Consider the following 16,993-nt stretch of genomic DNA (forward strand, 5'->3'; position numbering starts at 1 on the left):
TGTTTTATACTAACAAAGGTAGTACAGATCTTGTTGGTTATGCAGATGCAGGTTATTTATCTGATCCACATAAAGCTCGATCTCAAACGGGCTATCTGTTTACATGCGGAGGTACTGCTATATCATGGTGATCGACCAAGCAGTCCATTATTGCTACTTCTTCAAATCATGCTGAGATAATCGCTATTCATGAAGCAAGTAGAGAGTGTGTGTGGTTGAGATCAGTGATACATTTCATCAGAGAAAGATGTGGCTTGAAGTGTGATACAAAAATACCCACAGTATTATATGAAGATAATGCTGCATGCATAGCTCAATTAAAAGGAAGTTTCATAAAAGGAGATAGAACAAAGCACATTTCACCAAAGTTATTTTTCACACATGATCTCCAGAAGAATGGTGATATTGATGTGCAACAAATCCGTTCAAGTGACAATCCTGCAGATTTGTTCACTAAATCTTTGCCAACTTCAACTCTTGAGAAGATGATATTCAAGATTGGAATGCGAAGACTCCGACATCTGAATCTTGGTCTTCGTCAGGGGGAGTGAAATACGCGTTGTACTCTTTTTTCCTTAACCAAGTTTTGTCCCATTGGGTTTTCTTGGTGAGGTTTTTAATGAGGCAGCTCTCAAACCGTATTTCTAGATATGTGCACTCTTTTTCCTTCATTAGGACTTTTTCCCACAGGGTTTTTTTTAATAAGGTTTTAACGAGGTACATCATCTATTAATGGACATCCAAGGGGGGGGGGGGGTGTTATAAATATCCCAAGTAGTGGATATCCATTAAGTTATATATCCCAAAATATCCCAAAATATCTCAAAATATCCCATGTCCTGTTGCTCCTATAAATAGGATGCACAGATGCAATGTTGAAAGAGCAGAAGTAATATAATCTGATATATCTCTACATATTTCTTCTGTGTATTTACTTCATAGTTTTATTTCATACTATTAGAAGACAATAAATATCACTCCCTCTATCTCAATTTATGTGATACATTTCCGTTTTAGTCTGTCTAAAAAAGAATGATACACTTTTATATTTTGAAAATAATTTAACTTTGAAACTTTTTCAATATCTCATAATGAAATGAATTAGAGCAATACAAAAATATATAACTTATTTTAATTCATAAGTTTTAAAAGTCTTTTTTCTTTAAATTTCGTGTCAAGTTAAACTACAGCGGAGGGATCAAATTGTCTTTAGATTCTTGTGATCGTAAGATAATTCAAGTGATAATGTTAAGTATCAAAGACTTTCTTTTCGTACAAAAGACGATCTTATTCTTATCGTTACTGATTTTCTTATGAGTTAGGTCCCCGTAATCGAATTTCTTGGTAAGCATCACATTCTTATTATTGAAGAGCCTTTAGAACTATTATACCTCTTTAGTTTACCAAGTGCTTAACTATTTCTTGTAAATATTCCTGTCATAAATGGAATTTCTCCGGATTCTAAATTGCAAAATCCGCCACGTCACTCCAACTGGGTCCCACTCCTTATATAAAGCTGAAGAAAAAAACAAACATTTCAGCTTTCCTTTATTTCAGATTAGAGATCATCCAAACATGGCCTTCTCTTCACCGAGCCAAATAACTCCACCCCTACCCAACCCCCACCGTTTCTCCTCCTTATCCCAATCACAAATACCCTTGAAACTCATCAAAATTACGTCTTTACCCTCCAAGAAACCTGTCATAGCTTGTGTCCTCACCGGGCAATCAATGTCAGGTCAGGTCGCTCAACGACCCGATTCGTTTGGCCGGTTTGGGAAATTTGGAGGCAAGTATGTACCGGAAACCCTAATGCACGCTCTTGATGAGCTCGAAACTGCATTCAAGACTTTCAGGTGTTTGATTTAAGCATTGTCGAATTGCTGGTTTGAATGAAATGGTGGCAAATTAGAGCGAAATGTATATAATGATTCATATAGCTAAGAAAATTTAGTTAATATTGTTGTATTTTTGACCGCATTGTGCATTATGTAATAAGATTAGATCTAATTGATTCGACGTTACAACAAGCTAGTATATTTTCCCAGGATTTAGCCACGTATTATTAGATCTCTGACTCTTTTTAAAATTTTCTTTTATACTTCGAACTATGAATAGTGAAGCTGAAAAAAAAAAAAAAACTTGTTCTTTTAGTTATTCAATCATATGAAATGATGAAACTAGTTTTCTAGTAATTTTTTTGATCTTCGAAATCTGTGTTTTTAAACGTGTTGAAAGAATTGAATGTGAGTTAACCAATTCTTTGAGAACTAGCTTCAACTGCAATTTTTTTGTTTTGTTTTTGTGTGTGTGTGTTTTAAATAAATGTTACATATCTGCCTCAAGCATAGTTTCTTTGGAAATTGCAGGAGCTAAAATTTTGTTGGAAATTTAGCACAATTGAAGTGTTTCTTCTGATATAAAGAGTTGTAGTTATGACTTATGTATGAGCTTTATATAATCCTCTGCTTTGTTGTTATATCACGTGTAAACCGGGTTTCCTTCTCCAACATCAATAAAATTATGTTACCTTATGAAAAATAAAAAACAAAAGAAACTTTTTAACCCCCCATTTTCTTTTTCTTTTTTCGTTTGCGTTGGGATTTAGAGAACTCCTAATTTCAGTAATTTCCTTGTAAGAGAAATTATTAAGTCTTCGAATGAAAGGGACTTGAATAGATAGAAAGGGATATAGAGGATTCATAAGCTTGACACCAAATGTTTCAGAATTGAGGCATAGTTGTTGGATTGATTAATTTCATTTGCTTTGCGTTATGAAGAGACTTGTTGACCCCTATAAAACTTCTAACTTGTTTATACACCATTTATGCGGACTGCAGAAGGAACTAGATGGGATATTGCGAGATTATGTTGGCAGAGAGAGTCCTCTTTATTTTGCAGAGTGACTTACTGAGCATTATAAACGTCCAGATGGTGAAGGGCCACTGATCTACCTGAAGAGAGAAGATCTAAACCACACTGGTGCTCATAAAATCAATAATGCGGTTGCCCAAGCTTTGCTTGCCAAGCGTTTGGGGAAAAAATGCATTATTGCTGAGACAGGGGCCGGTCAGCATGGTGTTGCCACTGCAACTGTTTGTGCCCGCTTTGGTTTGGAGTGCGTTATTTATATGGGTGCTCAAGATATGGAGAGACAATCACTGAATGTCTTCAGAATGCGACTGCTTGGAGCTGAGGTCCGTATCCTACATTATGGGTTGTCCTGTCTGTTCTTAGCTTACTTGAAGAGAGAGATTTCGAAATTTATCCAATGAATTCACTTATTAACTTTGTGATTTCACTGAAATCTCGGCAACCTTTTATTAACTGACTCAGCTACCTGCAATGACACTAACTTGTTCAATAAAATCGTGTGGTTTCTTCTCTATCTGTGATGGTACTATGTTTTTCTTGCATTCATAAATTCTCAATTTCAGGAGTGATTAATAGGTACAAGGAACAAAAGTTTGAGTGCAAAATATTACATAATTAGCAATTCCCCAAAATTAACATTCAGGTTAGAGCAGTCCACTCAGGAACTGCTACGCTCAAGGATGCTACTTCAGAAGCTATAAGGGATTGGGTTACAAATGTTGAAACAACTCATTACATACTTGGATCTGTTGCAGGACCTCATCCTTACCCAATGATGGTTAGGGAATTCCATGCAGTGATCGGTAAAGAAACAAGGAAGCAAGCTTTGGAAAAGTGGGCTGGGAAACCAGACGTGCTTGTTGCATGTGTTGGAGGAGGTTCAAATGCTATGGGACTGTTTCATGAGTTTGTTGATGACAAAGATGTGAGGTTGATTGGGGTTGAAGCAGCAGGTTTTGGTCTCGATAGTAGTAAACATGCTGCCACTTTGACTAAGGGAGAGGTAGGAGTTCTTCATGGAGCCATGAGCTATCTCCTGCAGGATGGAGATGGGCAGATAGTTGAGCCTCATTCTATCAGTGCAGGGTAATAACTTGAACTTTGCTTATTACTAACGTGCTTGTTTTGCTATTACAGAATCCTGAGTGGGTACACTTGACGCTACTGAAATAAGTATATCGTTCAAAATCAAATTTTACATCTCTTAACTGGTTCTACTCCCCTAATGGATTATTAGATTGGATTACCCTGGAGTTGGGCCAGAACACAGCTTTTTGAAAGATTTGGGGAGAGCAGAATACCATAGTATCACAGATGAGGAGGCTTTGGAAGGTGATAAATCATAAATGACTTCGCTTATCCTTAGTTCTAAAGCTTTACATATGATTTGGTTTCCCTTTGAAGTTATTATTTTCTAGTTTGTAATTGGCTCACTTTTGCTGCATGTTTATGATGTATCTTACAAACCCGCTCATGTTTCACTTATTTCTTCATGGTTGCAGCCTTCAAAAGGTTATCGCGGTTAGAGGGCATTATTCCCGCTCTGGAAACATCTCATGCTTTGGCATACCTGAAGAAGCTGTGTCCAACCCTACCCAATGGAACTAAGGTTGTGCTTAACTGCAGTGGTAGAGGAGATAAGGATGCTCAAACTGCCATTAAATATTTGAAGGTTTGACGGAATTCTTTGGTAAAGCTTAGCCTAAAGGATTCTTTGTAGTCTTACAAAGGCAAAGGCCGTGTGGAGTATTTTCTGTTTTATGGGCAGAACAAATTTTGCAAGTTAAATGAAGATTTTCCTAAACAAAATCGTTACAAAATCATCTTCACGCAAGTGTCTCGTCAGTGTTCGTTTAATACATTTCTCCAGGAAACGTGTGTTTTGTTCAGTTTCATACAAGATTCATGTTATCGTTTAGTTTTGGCCCTCAGACTATACCAATGCCAACCATGGGAACGCAAGCAAAACCAACCCTGCCTCTCTATTTGAGCCAAATTATGGAAGGTGTTATAAAACAAATCTGCATCAATGAACTAATTTATACCACTCTCAATCAAGTATTCAGTTTATTAGTACAGTCTTTGATGTCTCTATCAAGTTTGATGAATAGCAAAACAAGGAAACCAGCCTTAGTAACTCTATAGGATTTGAGTTAATTTTTAACCCATTATTGCTATCTACATACTCATTAAGTACACAAAGTAAGGGTAGACTGAGAATCCTCAGAGATGTTTTCTCAACACCTCACCTCAAGGTTTTCTTCAACGCCTGTATCCCTAATGCGCTATGCAAATTGCACTCTTCACTGTTTTGCCTGCATATGATTCGGAAGAGTTTTAAGTTAGTAGAGGGCCGCAATGAAAATGATGAAAACATGGAACCTTGGAACCAACGCAAAAACACGAGAAACAATATCATATACCTCATCTAAGTTACAGGATTATCAGGAGCAAGAATAGGTTTGAGACAGGAAATATTACAATTCTTCACATTTTGGAATCAGTTTTACCTTACCCTCAAGGAAAAGTCAAAAAATTTAGAGTTGGATCATTTTGATTTTTTACACAACTGGTGCTAACAAAGCAAATGGATCATTTTGATCATCTATAATGCAGTTCCTACCCCATCACAATACAACAAAAAAATTTGAATCCTGAAGCTAGCTATATGAATCTTTTACTATCCATTTTGCTCTATTTGAACCCATTCTGTTCCAATATTCAATAAAGAAGCTCTCTAATATATGCCTTAATCCCAAATTGCTCGGGGGCGCAGAACGCTTTATATTAATTTCACACTATTCATTTCAGCACTAAATCATATTAGGAGTTCTCTAAATCCTAAATTAAAATTAGCTTAAATATGAAGCGTGCACACAAAAATAGGAACTAAAAGATCCGAGCGAAGATTGGCATGGGAAGAAAAGGAAGACAGTTGTTTCTCATTCCCATTTTATAGTGGCGATAGACGATAGTTATCGATTCAATACTTTCCACCACTAAATGATAATAATTAGGGTTCTCTGAATCTTGATTAAAAAATAGTCGAACTATGATGAATCTTCCCAGTTCTTCCTTCCAAATCAAAAGTAGAACACACAGAAAAAGAGAGAACTAAAAGATCCAAGTGAAGGTTGATGTGGAAGGAAAAGGAAACCGTTATTTCTCATTCCTGTGTCTATAATGACAAAAAATAGTTATGGAGAAAAATTATCTTGCTTGCATGCATACTCGAAAGCAGAAAAGACTAAATAGGCTTCAGAAAAACATATCAAGGAAGCACAATCAATCACATCTGGTAGAGAAAGGCAAAAAATGAAATTATCACCTGTGAGTACAAGAAAGTTCCAAGAATTGCAATGGCAGCTCCAAGAGCGTTGACTGGCTGGACGGGTGTACGGAAGATGATGATGGAGGAGACAATTACAGATATACGTTTCATGGTGTTTCCAATACTAAACGTCAAAGGAGATATCTCATCTAGGGACATGTATGACACCTGATTGTAGAGGTGATAAAATACACTCTGGGCCGCCATCCACCTGTCATCAACATATATTCACCACATTAAACATTAGTTTAATTGGGTCAAACAAAATTAGCTCTGGAGCAGTTTGTGGACTTTATACTTTCACAGTGGTTGTAAAGTATGTGATGCAACTAATATCTTCCTTGTCACAATCTGACACAGCTCAAACTAATGGATTAAAAGGGAATCGATTCACTTATTCACATATCAGTTATTCTTTATACAACTAGTGTTACAAATGAAGTAAAATATATATTTCTCTCACACAACAAATTACGGCAATCAATAACAACAAATATGTCTCAATCTCAAGCAATTTAGGGTCGACTATATGAATTCTCACTGAACTTGTCACTCTATTTACCTAGTTTCTCTAGCACTAACAGTTCTCTACATTTTCAATCGACATATTAATCTCTAATATGATTAAAACTACTGCAATCAAACGTAGTACGCTCTCAGTTCCAATTTATGTGGTAATATTAGTATTTATGGAGTTAAATAGGTTCTTCCTTGACCACACCTTTCTTAAATATTTTGATTATTAACTATTAACGACATATAATAACTTTTATATAGTTTCCAAATATGTAAATTTTATTTCCAAAAGCTTAAAGACATTGTGTCGGAATCCACACCAAAAATTGAATAGTTTGACCCTCATACTCCGAACCTCGCCACATAAAGTGGAATGGAGGGAGTATTATTTAACTAGACCAATTTTTGGCAAAATGCAGATGACACAAAATGTAAAATAAGATAAGATGGCAGTCATGTAATTACCAGACTATTTGGGGTCCAATTGTAGAGACAGCCTTTTCAAATCCTAGTGCCCACATTTGTGGTCCCTCAACAGCAATGGCAAATGGTGTGAGAAGCAACAAAGAAAGCATAGACAAGCAAGCATAGTAGTTCATCCCACTAACAGACTTCCCCTTCATACCCTTCTTGGAGAATATATTTCTGAAGACAAATGCCACATTCGAGATCATAGCCCCCGAGAAACCTAACGTGGACAAACCAACAAAAACAGATAAAAATTTCAGCAAACAAATTCATAAGCAAAGTTTGTCTTCAACACTCAAAACAATCTTAATTGTCAAAGACATCACAAAATGCCAAAACCACTGTCACCTGATTAAACAAGAAACATGTCAGCCTAACAAAAACTCAGATGCTATTTCATCCACAAGGGAGGTCTCCCAGAAATATAAAGTGATCAAATGCATCACATAACAATCTTTCCATTAATCGGAGAATTATCAAACTCGAGAAGTCAGAATTAAATGATGCACTATACGGTGTAAGTAGAATGACGAAAGTCATTTTTCAGAAAAATGTGTTCCATGAATAAGTCAAATGCTGATATTTTGGGTTACCAGAAAATGTTGACAAAAGTCATTTTTCTTATAGCACTAAAGTTTTTTTTTGTGATAAGGAACACTATCAAAACTTTAACTTTATATCAGGCAGTTAGACATTGTTATTAAATCTTACTACCCCAAAATTTCATTAAAACACTCTTCGATTTACTAATTAAATATTTTCCATTCAAGCACTGAAAGATATTTTTCATGGAAAACATTTATAGAACACCGAACACAGTCTAATATTCAAGCTGTTACAGCTAGGAGTATAAATCATTTTTCTTATGCTACGAAAGATTTAGCCGAGGGTCTTTCGGAAACAGCCGCCCTACCTTTCAAGGTGGGGGTTAGGTCTGCGTACACTCTACCCTCCCCAGACCCCACATGGTGGGATTATACTGGGCTTGTTGTTGTTGTTGTTGTTGTACGAAATATTTGCCATCAAATTTTCAGAAAATTCTGTGTATACGAGTATAATGACATAATAAATGTCTTACCATGCAAGCGGGGAAGAGATTCAATACAAATGATGAGGAAATCAAGTCTTAACAACTAGTAAAAGTTAAGCTAATTTACCAATCCAGTTGAAGTTCAACTCTGTAAGAGCAGAAAGACCACAACCACCAATGATGGGAATAAGAGATAAGTAAACGGCCGTAGGGAAAGTCTCTCCCAAGAGGAACCTTGATACCAACACGCTAAATGCAGGTTCACCACTCTTGATGATGTGAGTGAATGAAACTGCCACCTTTGACATGCTCACTGTAGCTGCCACATGCCCAATTGTATGTGCAACGGCAACCTAGAATACAAAACGTGAAAAAAAAATAGAGACTGATTAAGACTCTATACTGCATAAAAAAACAATTTTTTTCATTATGGTAATATCGAAGCTAGCTTGTATTTAAGGCTCTATTCGGCACAACCAAACAACCTTTTTTTTTATTAGCTTGTGTACATACTATCTCTCACTAGCACAAGCAAAGATACCAAAATAACTCTGACCACAAGAAACTTAGGAAGAAAAGAAAACACTTAGCATTGAAGGTCTATAAACAAACAAAACTTTGTTTTCAGAAAACAATTGTTTGTACTCCAAAACCAATATTTTTGTTGTTTTGTGATCTCTATCAACAAACCCAGAAGATATTAGACAAAATGGGTAGGTAGGTTTTCTCTTAAATCCATGATTAAACCAAACCCATAGAAACCCAACAAAAATAACACCAACATACAGCTTGTCAGGCAGGTAATAAATTCACTATTACAAACAAGACTAGATCCCGGTAATTGAATGAAAATTTCAAAGTAAACCAAACATTAGAAAATAGATCACAAGTACCAGTAGCAACCTAAAAACAAGACATAAAAGACCAAAATTATGGCCATGAAGATCATCAAAAACAAGAAAATAAGCAAAAAGTTGTTGCCTTTCAGAACAAATATGGCCACAAAGATCGTCAAAACAAGAAAATAAGCAAAAAGATGTTGCCTTTCAGAACAAATATGGCCACAAAGATCAGCAAAACAAGAAAATAAGCAAAAAGTTGTCCATTTAAGAGCAAAGTTATGGCCACAAAGATCATCAAAACTAGAAAATAAGCAAAAAGCTGTTGTCTTTATGGCCACAAGGATCATTAATACAAGAAAATAAGCAAAAAGTTGTTGTCTTTATGGCCACAAGGATCATTAAAACAAGAAAATAAGTAAAAAGTTGTTGCCTTTGGCATATTGGGTGTCCTAAAATTCATTTTTTTCTTAGAAAATAAGCAAAAAGAGCAAATTGGGTATCCTAAAAATTCAATTTTCCTTACCGGGAATAAAGTTTTCCAGAATTCAAGATCAGTTTTGGGTGTCTCAGCAATTCTAACAGCCCAAGAAATCAACATAATAAGTGAACCAGCAGCAAGTGACAAAGTTGATGTTAACCAAGGGAATGGAAATGCATTCAACACTTTCTTATTATATATATTAAATATCACATTCAAGAACCACCATGTAGCAAAATAAACACCAATCTTCAACCTCCTTGCCACCTCGGTTTTCGTTTCCGGTCCCTCAATCGGGTCGACCCGATCCGCTTCATATGCCTTACACTTAACCAAACTACTCCTCCTCTTCTCCTCTTCAACCGGGTCGACCCGATCCGATCCGAAGCTTTCGATTTTAGAAACAAAAATGGGTTTTGACAGCGCTACGCCGGAGCTCCGGCGTGACGTCATCGCCGGTAACGGAGGGATAACGGAGAAACGCCGTGAAGAAGTCAAAGATTGAGACTTTGACCGAATGAAATCACACCCATTGATTGTAAAACCTGATTGTTTCACTGTTGAAATCATAGTGCAAAAAAATAAAATATTAAACTTTGAGCTGGCAAGCGAAAATTTGGGATTTTTTTTTGACTAAAACTTGACGAAAAAAACAAGAAAGATTAAAATATATTACTATTAGCAAAAAAAGAAAAACCCAGATCAAGATTTTGCAAGTAGAAACAAAAAGTTGAAAAACTTGGAAAGATCACAAATGGTATTAATATTCAGCAAAAACAGAAAAAAACCCCAGATCAAGATTTTAAAAAAAAAAAAAAAAATAGAAAACCTGGAAAGATTATAATACTTATCAGCCAAAACCCAAAATCAAGATTTTAACAAACAAATGGGTTTTTCAAGGCTCTGTCTACGTATAGAGAGCCTGAAAAACCATGCGCACTTCGTGAGAATATTTATGAGCAGAGAGAGAGAGAGAGAGAGAGAGGGGATTGAAATCTGAGTGCAAAAAGAAAAGATTTGATCAAAAAAAGGTAAGTAGGAAACGAGGCTTTATGGAAATTGGAATAGTAGAAAACTAGGGTGGCTGCCAAAAAGTAGTACTACTATATTATGTTACGGTAGAATAAGAAGAGTTTGTTTGAAAGTGGGGTCTTTTTAATATTGTTTTGTTCCCTCTATTATAACGCCTGCCCTATGATATTTCAACAAGCATATCAGGGTTTTCTATCCGTTTATGTTATATATTTCGACTAATTACGACATTTAAGAAGAAAAGTAACACTTTTAAAATTTATGATTTAAAATAAATTATAAATATTTATGTGGTTATAAATTATTTTATTAAGATAAAAAAAAAGTTTTAAATTGAATTATTTTATAAAAAAAATGTATAATATAAATTGGGACAGAGCAAGTATCTTTTACGGGTATCAATCAAGACTCGAACAAGTTGATAAAAATCACATACTCCTTCGTCCTAATTTATGTTGTCGTGTTGGACCAAGCACAGACTTTAAGAAATAAATGAAGAGTTTTTAAAACTTGAGGACTAAAATAAGCTATTTGTGTGGTTATAAATTATTTCATTAAATTTAAAATTAAATGAAATGTTTAAATTTAAATGAATTTTAAATAAAAAAAAAGTATGACTTTTTCTTTAATATACTAAAAAGGAAAGCATATTAGGTAAATTAAGACGAAGAAAATAATATTTTTGCTTCCATTATATTTGAATGTAAAATAAGTTGGAAAGAAAATGGGGAAATGGTGGTTGGTGCGATCCAAACTGTTCATTTAATGGGGTGTTGAGTATTGACCGTGAATTTTGTTCTGTGAATGTTTATGCACCAAAGTCTAACGTGACATGAGTGTGGTGCATTGGTAGGTAGATTGTGACCCTGTATTTCTTAATCATGTATTCTTTTAAGCTCTAAAATGGAAATCTTTTCGACAGGGAACAATTTAACCCTTCACTGGCTATCTAGCATGAAATCAAATTAAACTAATCGGGTCAAATAATTCAAGAACCTAGTTAAACTAGAAAAATATTTCAATTTATTGTTATTCAAAACGAAGTGCACAAATAGCCGTTTTTAGAATCTCTATTTAGAGAATTTTTTCTTGAGCGGACAGTCTATTGAAAATAGTTTTTCTACCTCCCAAAATAGAGATAAGATATGCGTACACACTACCCTCCTCAAATTCGACTTGCAGGATTACACTCATATGTTGTTGTTATTGTATTTAAGGACTTTTAAAATTTCATAATCAACTTCACTACTTCAAATATGCATGTCTGAAGTTTCGAAAACTTGATTATTGGAAAGGATGAGGTTCAGTTTGAAGTTTATCAAAATCGATTAAATTTTAAATAATTTTTAAATTTTTAAAGAGGAGTACTACAAGAAGCTGTTTGGTGTCATTTCTACTTGCCACTCACCTATGGCTTAACTCGTCAAAATAGAGAAATTCTCCCAACTAAGTTTAGGTGACATTTTCGTTTTTCTTTTGTGTCACAGAAGAAAAGATAACATCTCTTAGTAATTAATAATGGAGCACCTAACATGCTGTTGACTTCTAGCAAGATATAAAACCTTCTAACTTTGAAAAAAAAGTATGTACGGAAGAGGCAATACTTTTAAACAGTGTTTTAAAAGGCGAGGGCGTAAGGCGGGACGTTTTACGTCTGCCTCAATGAGGCGTAAGCCCCGTGGGGTTTTAATTTTTAGTATTTTATAAAATGATATAATTATAATAAATACTTTTAAATAGGTGAAATAGCATAAAAAATTGAAGAAAACTATAAATAAGTGATATATATATATATGCTCCACCCCCACAAAAAAACTAATTAGAACAATCTATTATATGCTACTTACAAGTACAAGTGACTGCTCGTTACTTTTTTGAGATAGTAGAAGACAAGATAAATAATTGGAAAAGAATATATATTAGGCATTCTAGCAATAAAAAAAGGTCTTGACTTTTAAATTTAATGTTCCAGTTCCTTTTTATAACATTTGAGTAATTACATGTTGACTTTTGAGAATTTGGGCATTATATTAAGGACTTATTTAACAAATTTTGTTTTAGTTTGAAGAAGTTTTCTGGGCTTACGCCCAAACAAAAAACTCGCCTCAAACGTCCGGGCGTACGCCCCGAATTGCTGGGCGTACGCCTTTGGAAACTTTCGTCCCGACTCATCGCCCAGGACATTTTTGGTACGCCCCACCCCGGGGCTCGCCCGAAAACGCCTTTTAAAACAATGCTTTTAACAACTCCAACAATTATTTGTAAGGTATTTGGATAGTGATTAGTTTAAAATATGATGTGATAAAACAACTCAGCAATTATTGGAAGGACTTGGGGAAAATAGCCTTCACCTTGAATAGAAGCCGTCCTGAAGGTAGTTTTTACCTGAATATAAATGATAATAGAAATCTCCTTAATTCATTTATGCGTGTTACTTATTAGATGACTGACTATTATTTCAAGAGAGCCGTCGTTATTCTTGTTGTTTACTCACACTTGATTAAATTTTTCATTTTGACATTGGAAGTATCAGGGTTCGTCACATTGCGTGAACATCTGTGAGAACTATTACAATGCTCTATTTTAATTAAACAGTTGAATTCCTCTTGTTCGTACCAATTCTGAGTTGGTTATTTGATGCCCAGAGCAAATCTCCAAAGTAACCGTTCTTTAGTCTATCCTTCGATCTGTAACATCCCGTAAATCTGATATAGGTGTGAATGTATGAAACTAGTATAAAGATGATATTTTAGCTATATGAATCCATTCAGGTGATAAACAGTCGTTTTGAAGTCAAACCAAAAAGTGAAGTTCTTAAGGCCTTCTAAATTCATCTAAGTCTGAGACTGTCTGTACTTATGACCAGTTTTTGGGTATTTGCGTTAGGAATTTGAGAAAACGCAAAACATGAAAGTTGTAGGCCTTTGAAATACTTTTCCATACATATATTATGGAGCTCAAGCAGAGATGTGTGTTATAAGTTATGACCGTTTTACTGGACGTTGCGCAGTCTGCGCGAAGTGCCCTTCAAGTGCGCGATCGCGCAGCAGAGGCAGTGTTACTGCCTTTGCTGCGCGATCACCTGCGCAAAGTGGGCCTCCAGCTGCGCGGCCGCTCACCGAACACGACCTATTAAAAGCCCAACTTAGTTATATTCATTCTCACTTCGTTTTAAACCATTCTTTCTAAAGAAAAGAACCCTAAAGAAGTCTCTCAAGCCCTAAGGACGAAGTTCTTCTCCTCCAAACCATTTCAAGGCATTAAGGTAAGTGTATTCCAATCCTTCCAAGTCAATTCTAACAATTATCCTTGTAATCTAAGACAAGAAATTATTGTCCTTAACTTAGGGTTTTCAAGAAAACCTAATTAAAGGGAATTCAGGACTAGGCTATGGCATTCTTCTTTCAAGTTCGGATTTTTAATACAAGTTGGACCATTACCAGGTATGTAGAGTTTCTATCCACGTGTTGGAACATCTTTGTTCTTCCCACGCCATTCTTCCATGATTGTATGCAAGTTCTCTAAAAACTAGGGGTTTAGCCATGTTCATGATAACCCTAGGTCCATGTACTATATTATATTAAACTTTGTGATATAATCTCGTTGTTGTGTTCTTGATATTTCATTTTGATTATTGAGAATTTGTCTGTAATCCATGAACACCCATATCTCGTATTCCATGGGTTCTTGCATGCATGTTTTTAAATAAAAGTGCTTATTTCATGAATATCCTACATGTCTACAAGTTTTCATTCAATTGTATTATATTATCTTCATGCCATGATTCAAGATACATACATGCGAAATACAAGTTATTTCATGAAACTATATTTACAAGTTATTTCGTGAAATCATGATTACAAGTTATTTCACGAAAATCATGGGCTTCTTAGCCAATTATATCATGTTTATGTTTTTGGGAATTGCACGAATTACCGAGAAGGCTCAGATAGCCTGAAACTACGTAGCCACTGTAGGACAAGGATCGCTCCTCCCAGTTAGGACGATTCCTTAATTTTACACTGAATAGATCCATCAGGCACATTACCACCTTATACCCTGGCAACGTATGGGGGCTCTGCTGGTCCGGCGAGGTACCAGACTCCACGTACCCACGTGGTGATATTATATTGTCGGTTTATGAAATGCTCTCCCTACTTACCATGTTTTACTCATGTTATATATATATATATATATATATATATATATATATATATATATATATATATATATATATATATATATATATATATATATATATATATATGTATGTATGTATCCATGCTCATGTCCAATTTCAATTCTTATCATGTTATCCCATGTCCCATGTTATTTCATTCAGTTGTTTTACATACCAGTACATTCAATGTGTTGACGTCCCCTTTCTATTGTCCGGGGGCCTGCATTTCACGATGCAAGTATTGATTTACAGGACGACACATTTACTCAGTAGGACAGCATTCGTATCAGCTTATTGGTGAGCCCCATCTCACTCGGGGTTTAGTCAACTTTTTTTTTGTGTTATGATTAGTTGTGCATCTAAGGTATGCTAGGGGTCTTGTCCCAGTAAGTACGTTTTCCAGTCAGACTCATGATAGAGGTTTCATAGACTAGACAAGTCAGTTATGTTATGTCAGACATTCGGAGTCGTATAGTCATTTTGGCTCATTCATGTTATTTCAGCATTCATGTTTAAACAAGTATTTTTATTAAGTATTATGACTTAGTACGTTTTATAAAGGCTTATCATGCATTCACGTTATATTCCGCTCATGTTATGCCTCATGATAATTCAGCAAGCCACGTGATTCGCTCGGTCACATGCAGTAAGGCACCGAGTGCCGTGTTTCGCCCAGGCTATGGTTTGGACCGTGACACGATCGATTCGCGGTGACCCAGTCTCACTATAGGAACAGCTCAAACAGTCTACCGACATCCCATAAGCTGGGATTGAGACCCATGCCCAACCTGAAAACAAATCCTTCTTCCAAAATTACAGGTTCATCTTGCGGACTTTGATTATTCTGTCAACCGAATTAACATATCTTTTATTACAAAGAAGTGAATAGTGTTATCACTTTTTTTTTTTTATTACACTTAGAACTATCTATGTTATCAAATCTAACTCCAGACAAAAGTTATATAGCTAAATTTTAGGTAGAATGGAGTATAACTTTAGATATTTATGTCTGAAGTTAAAAGTTATATAATATCCAAATAAGATACACCATCACAAAGACGACCCCTCACTATCAAAGCTTACCCACAAGTCTCAACTCTTGAAGAGCAAGGGGCACCCCATGTGTTCAGTTGAGTAGATTTAGTTAAGTGTTATGTATCATTAAAGAAATAGTCTCATTCTTTTAATAATGACGATCATAATGAAAGCAGCACTGGATTCAGTGCATCGTAATTGCTCTTGATAACGACAAAAAGAAACATAAATTTATAATATCAGTGCAAAAGTTTGACCATGTAGTATTAAGAAAAAGTTATCTGAATTGGCATATTCTTGTTAGATTATGTAAATGCTGTGCCATTTAATAAATGTATATCTGAGAATTTTTTGCAATTGTTCTCTGCCCCTTGTCTGGTTTTCTCTATGGGGACAGAACAAGTCTTATAAGTGGCTTTTTATTGGAATAAAAAGACATTTTTAGCCAAAGGGTATAATAACAGCCCTCCACAGTATTTATAAGTCAAGATGAAAAAAAAAAAGCTTTTTCGAGCAATTATTCTTTTCCTTTTTCTTTATACTTTTCCTCGCTCCCCCCACACAACCACCAAAAGTTTTACCCACTGAAAACGTAATATACTATCAGAACTTATAAACAGCTAACTACAGGTAACATTATTTAATACAGTGAGATTTGTACATAAAAAAGTAAGTTAAGTCACCTGCTATTACAGATTCAAATGTACTGATAGTGTAAAAACTCTTCAGGTCTGTGTATGAGTAAAATTTTAAGAACTCGTGTACAAAGCGAGGGCAATCCATGTAAATCGATCTTTTTCTTGCTCATACAATGAACTATTTATTGGCAACTTGGACAACTTATAACGATGTTTGTCCTGCGAGCTTCAGCCACGGAGGGTGAGCCAGGGCCTGAGATCAGGTCGAATCCGTAATCGATGGACAGTGAATATTCATGTAAGAGATAATTATCGGTGTAAAAAGAGAACAGGCCATGCCACTGATTAGCAATGACTTAGGAAGGTCCGATAGAACAATACTGAGCAGTGCGTACTAAGTAAATGGATAAATGGGAATAGAGAACTTTGTCCCTTTTATAAAAACTCAACCCCTCTGATATTTCTATTTTTTTATTTTTTTCTGACATTCTGAAAAGGACTTATCAGCAGAGTATCCCCGGTGTAAAAAAAAATAAAAAACTCAATTTCTCCAATTGTGAAATGAAACA

General features: G+C 35.3%; 2 protein-coding genes across 2 annotated transcripts; one reads left to right on the plus strand and one right to left on the minus strand.

Moving 5' to 3' along the window:
* Positions 1-1,428: 1,428 nt before the first annotated feature.
* On the plus strand, positions 1,429-4,708 carry LOC132618724 (tryptophan synthase beta chain 2, chloroplastic). The gene is made up of 5 exons (XM_060333722.1): positions 1,429-1,856; positions 2,841-3,197; positions 3,518-3,960; positions 4,112-4,206; positions 4,377-4,708. The coding sequence occupies exons 2-5, from the start codon at positions 3,132-3,134 to the stop codon at positions 4,550-4,552; spliced, it is 780 nt and encodes a 259-aa protein (XP_060189705.1). The 5' UTR covers positions 1,429-1,856; positions 2,841-3,131; the 3' UTR covers positions 4,553-4,708.
* A 188-nt stretch (positions 4,709-4,896) lies between these two features.
* On the minus strand, positions 4,897-10,635 carry LOC132618723 (glucose-6-phosphate/phosphate translocator 1, chloroplastic-like). The gene is made up of 5 exons (XM_060333721.1): positions 9,585-10,635; positions 8,347-8,572; positions 7,187-7,409; positions 6,203-6,416; positions 4,897-5,189 (listed from the first exon to the last, which is right to left on the minus strand). The coding sequence occupies exons 1-5, from the start codon at positions 10,107-10,109 to the stop codon at positions 5,178-5,180; spliced, it is 1,200 nt and encodes a 399-aa protein (XP_060189704.1). The 5' UTR covers positions 10,110-10,635; the 3' UTR covers positions 4,897-5,177.
* Positions 10,636-16,993: the final 6,358 nt, after the last annotated feature.

The sequence above is a fragment of the Lycium barbarum genome, chromosome 11 (assembly GCF_019175385.1).
Source record: "Lycium barbarum isolate Lr01 chromosome 11, ASM1917538v2, whole genome shotgun sequence".
Taxonomy (NCBI): domain Eukaryota; kingdom Viridiplantae; phylum Streptophyta; class Magnoliopsida; order Solanales; family Solanaceae; genus Lycium; species Lycium barbarum.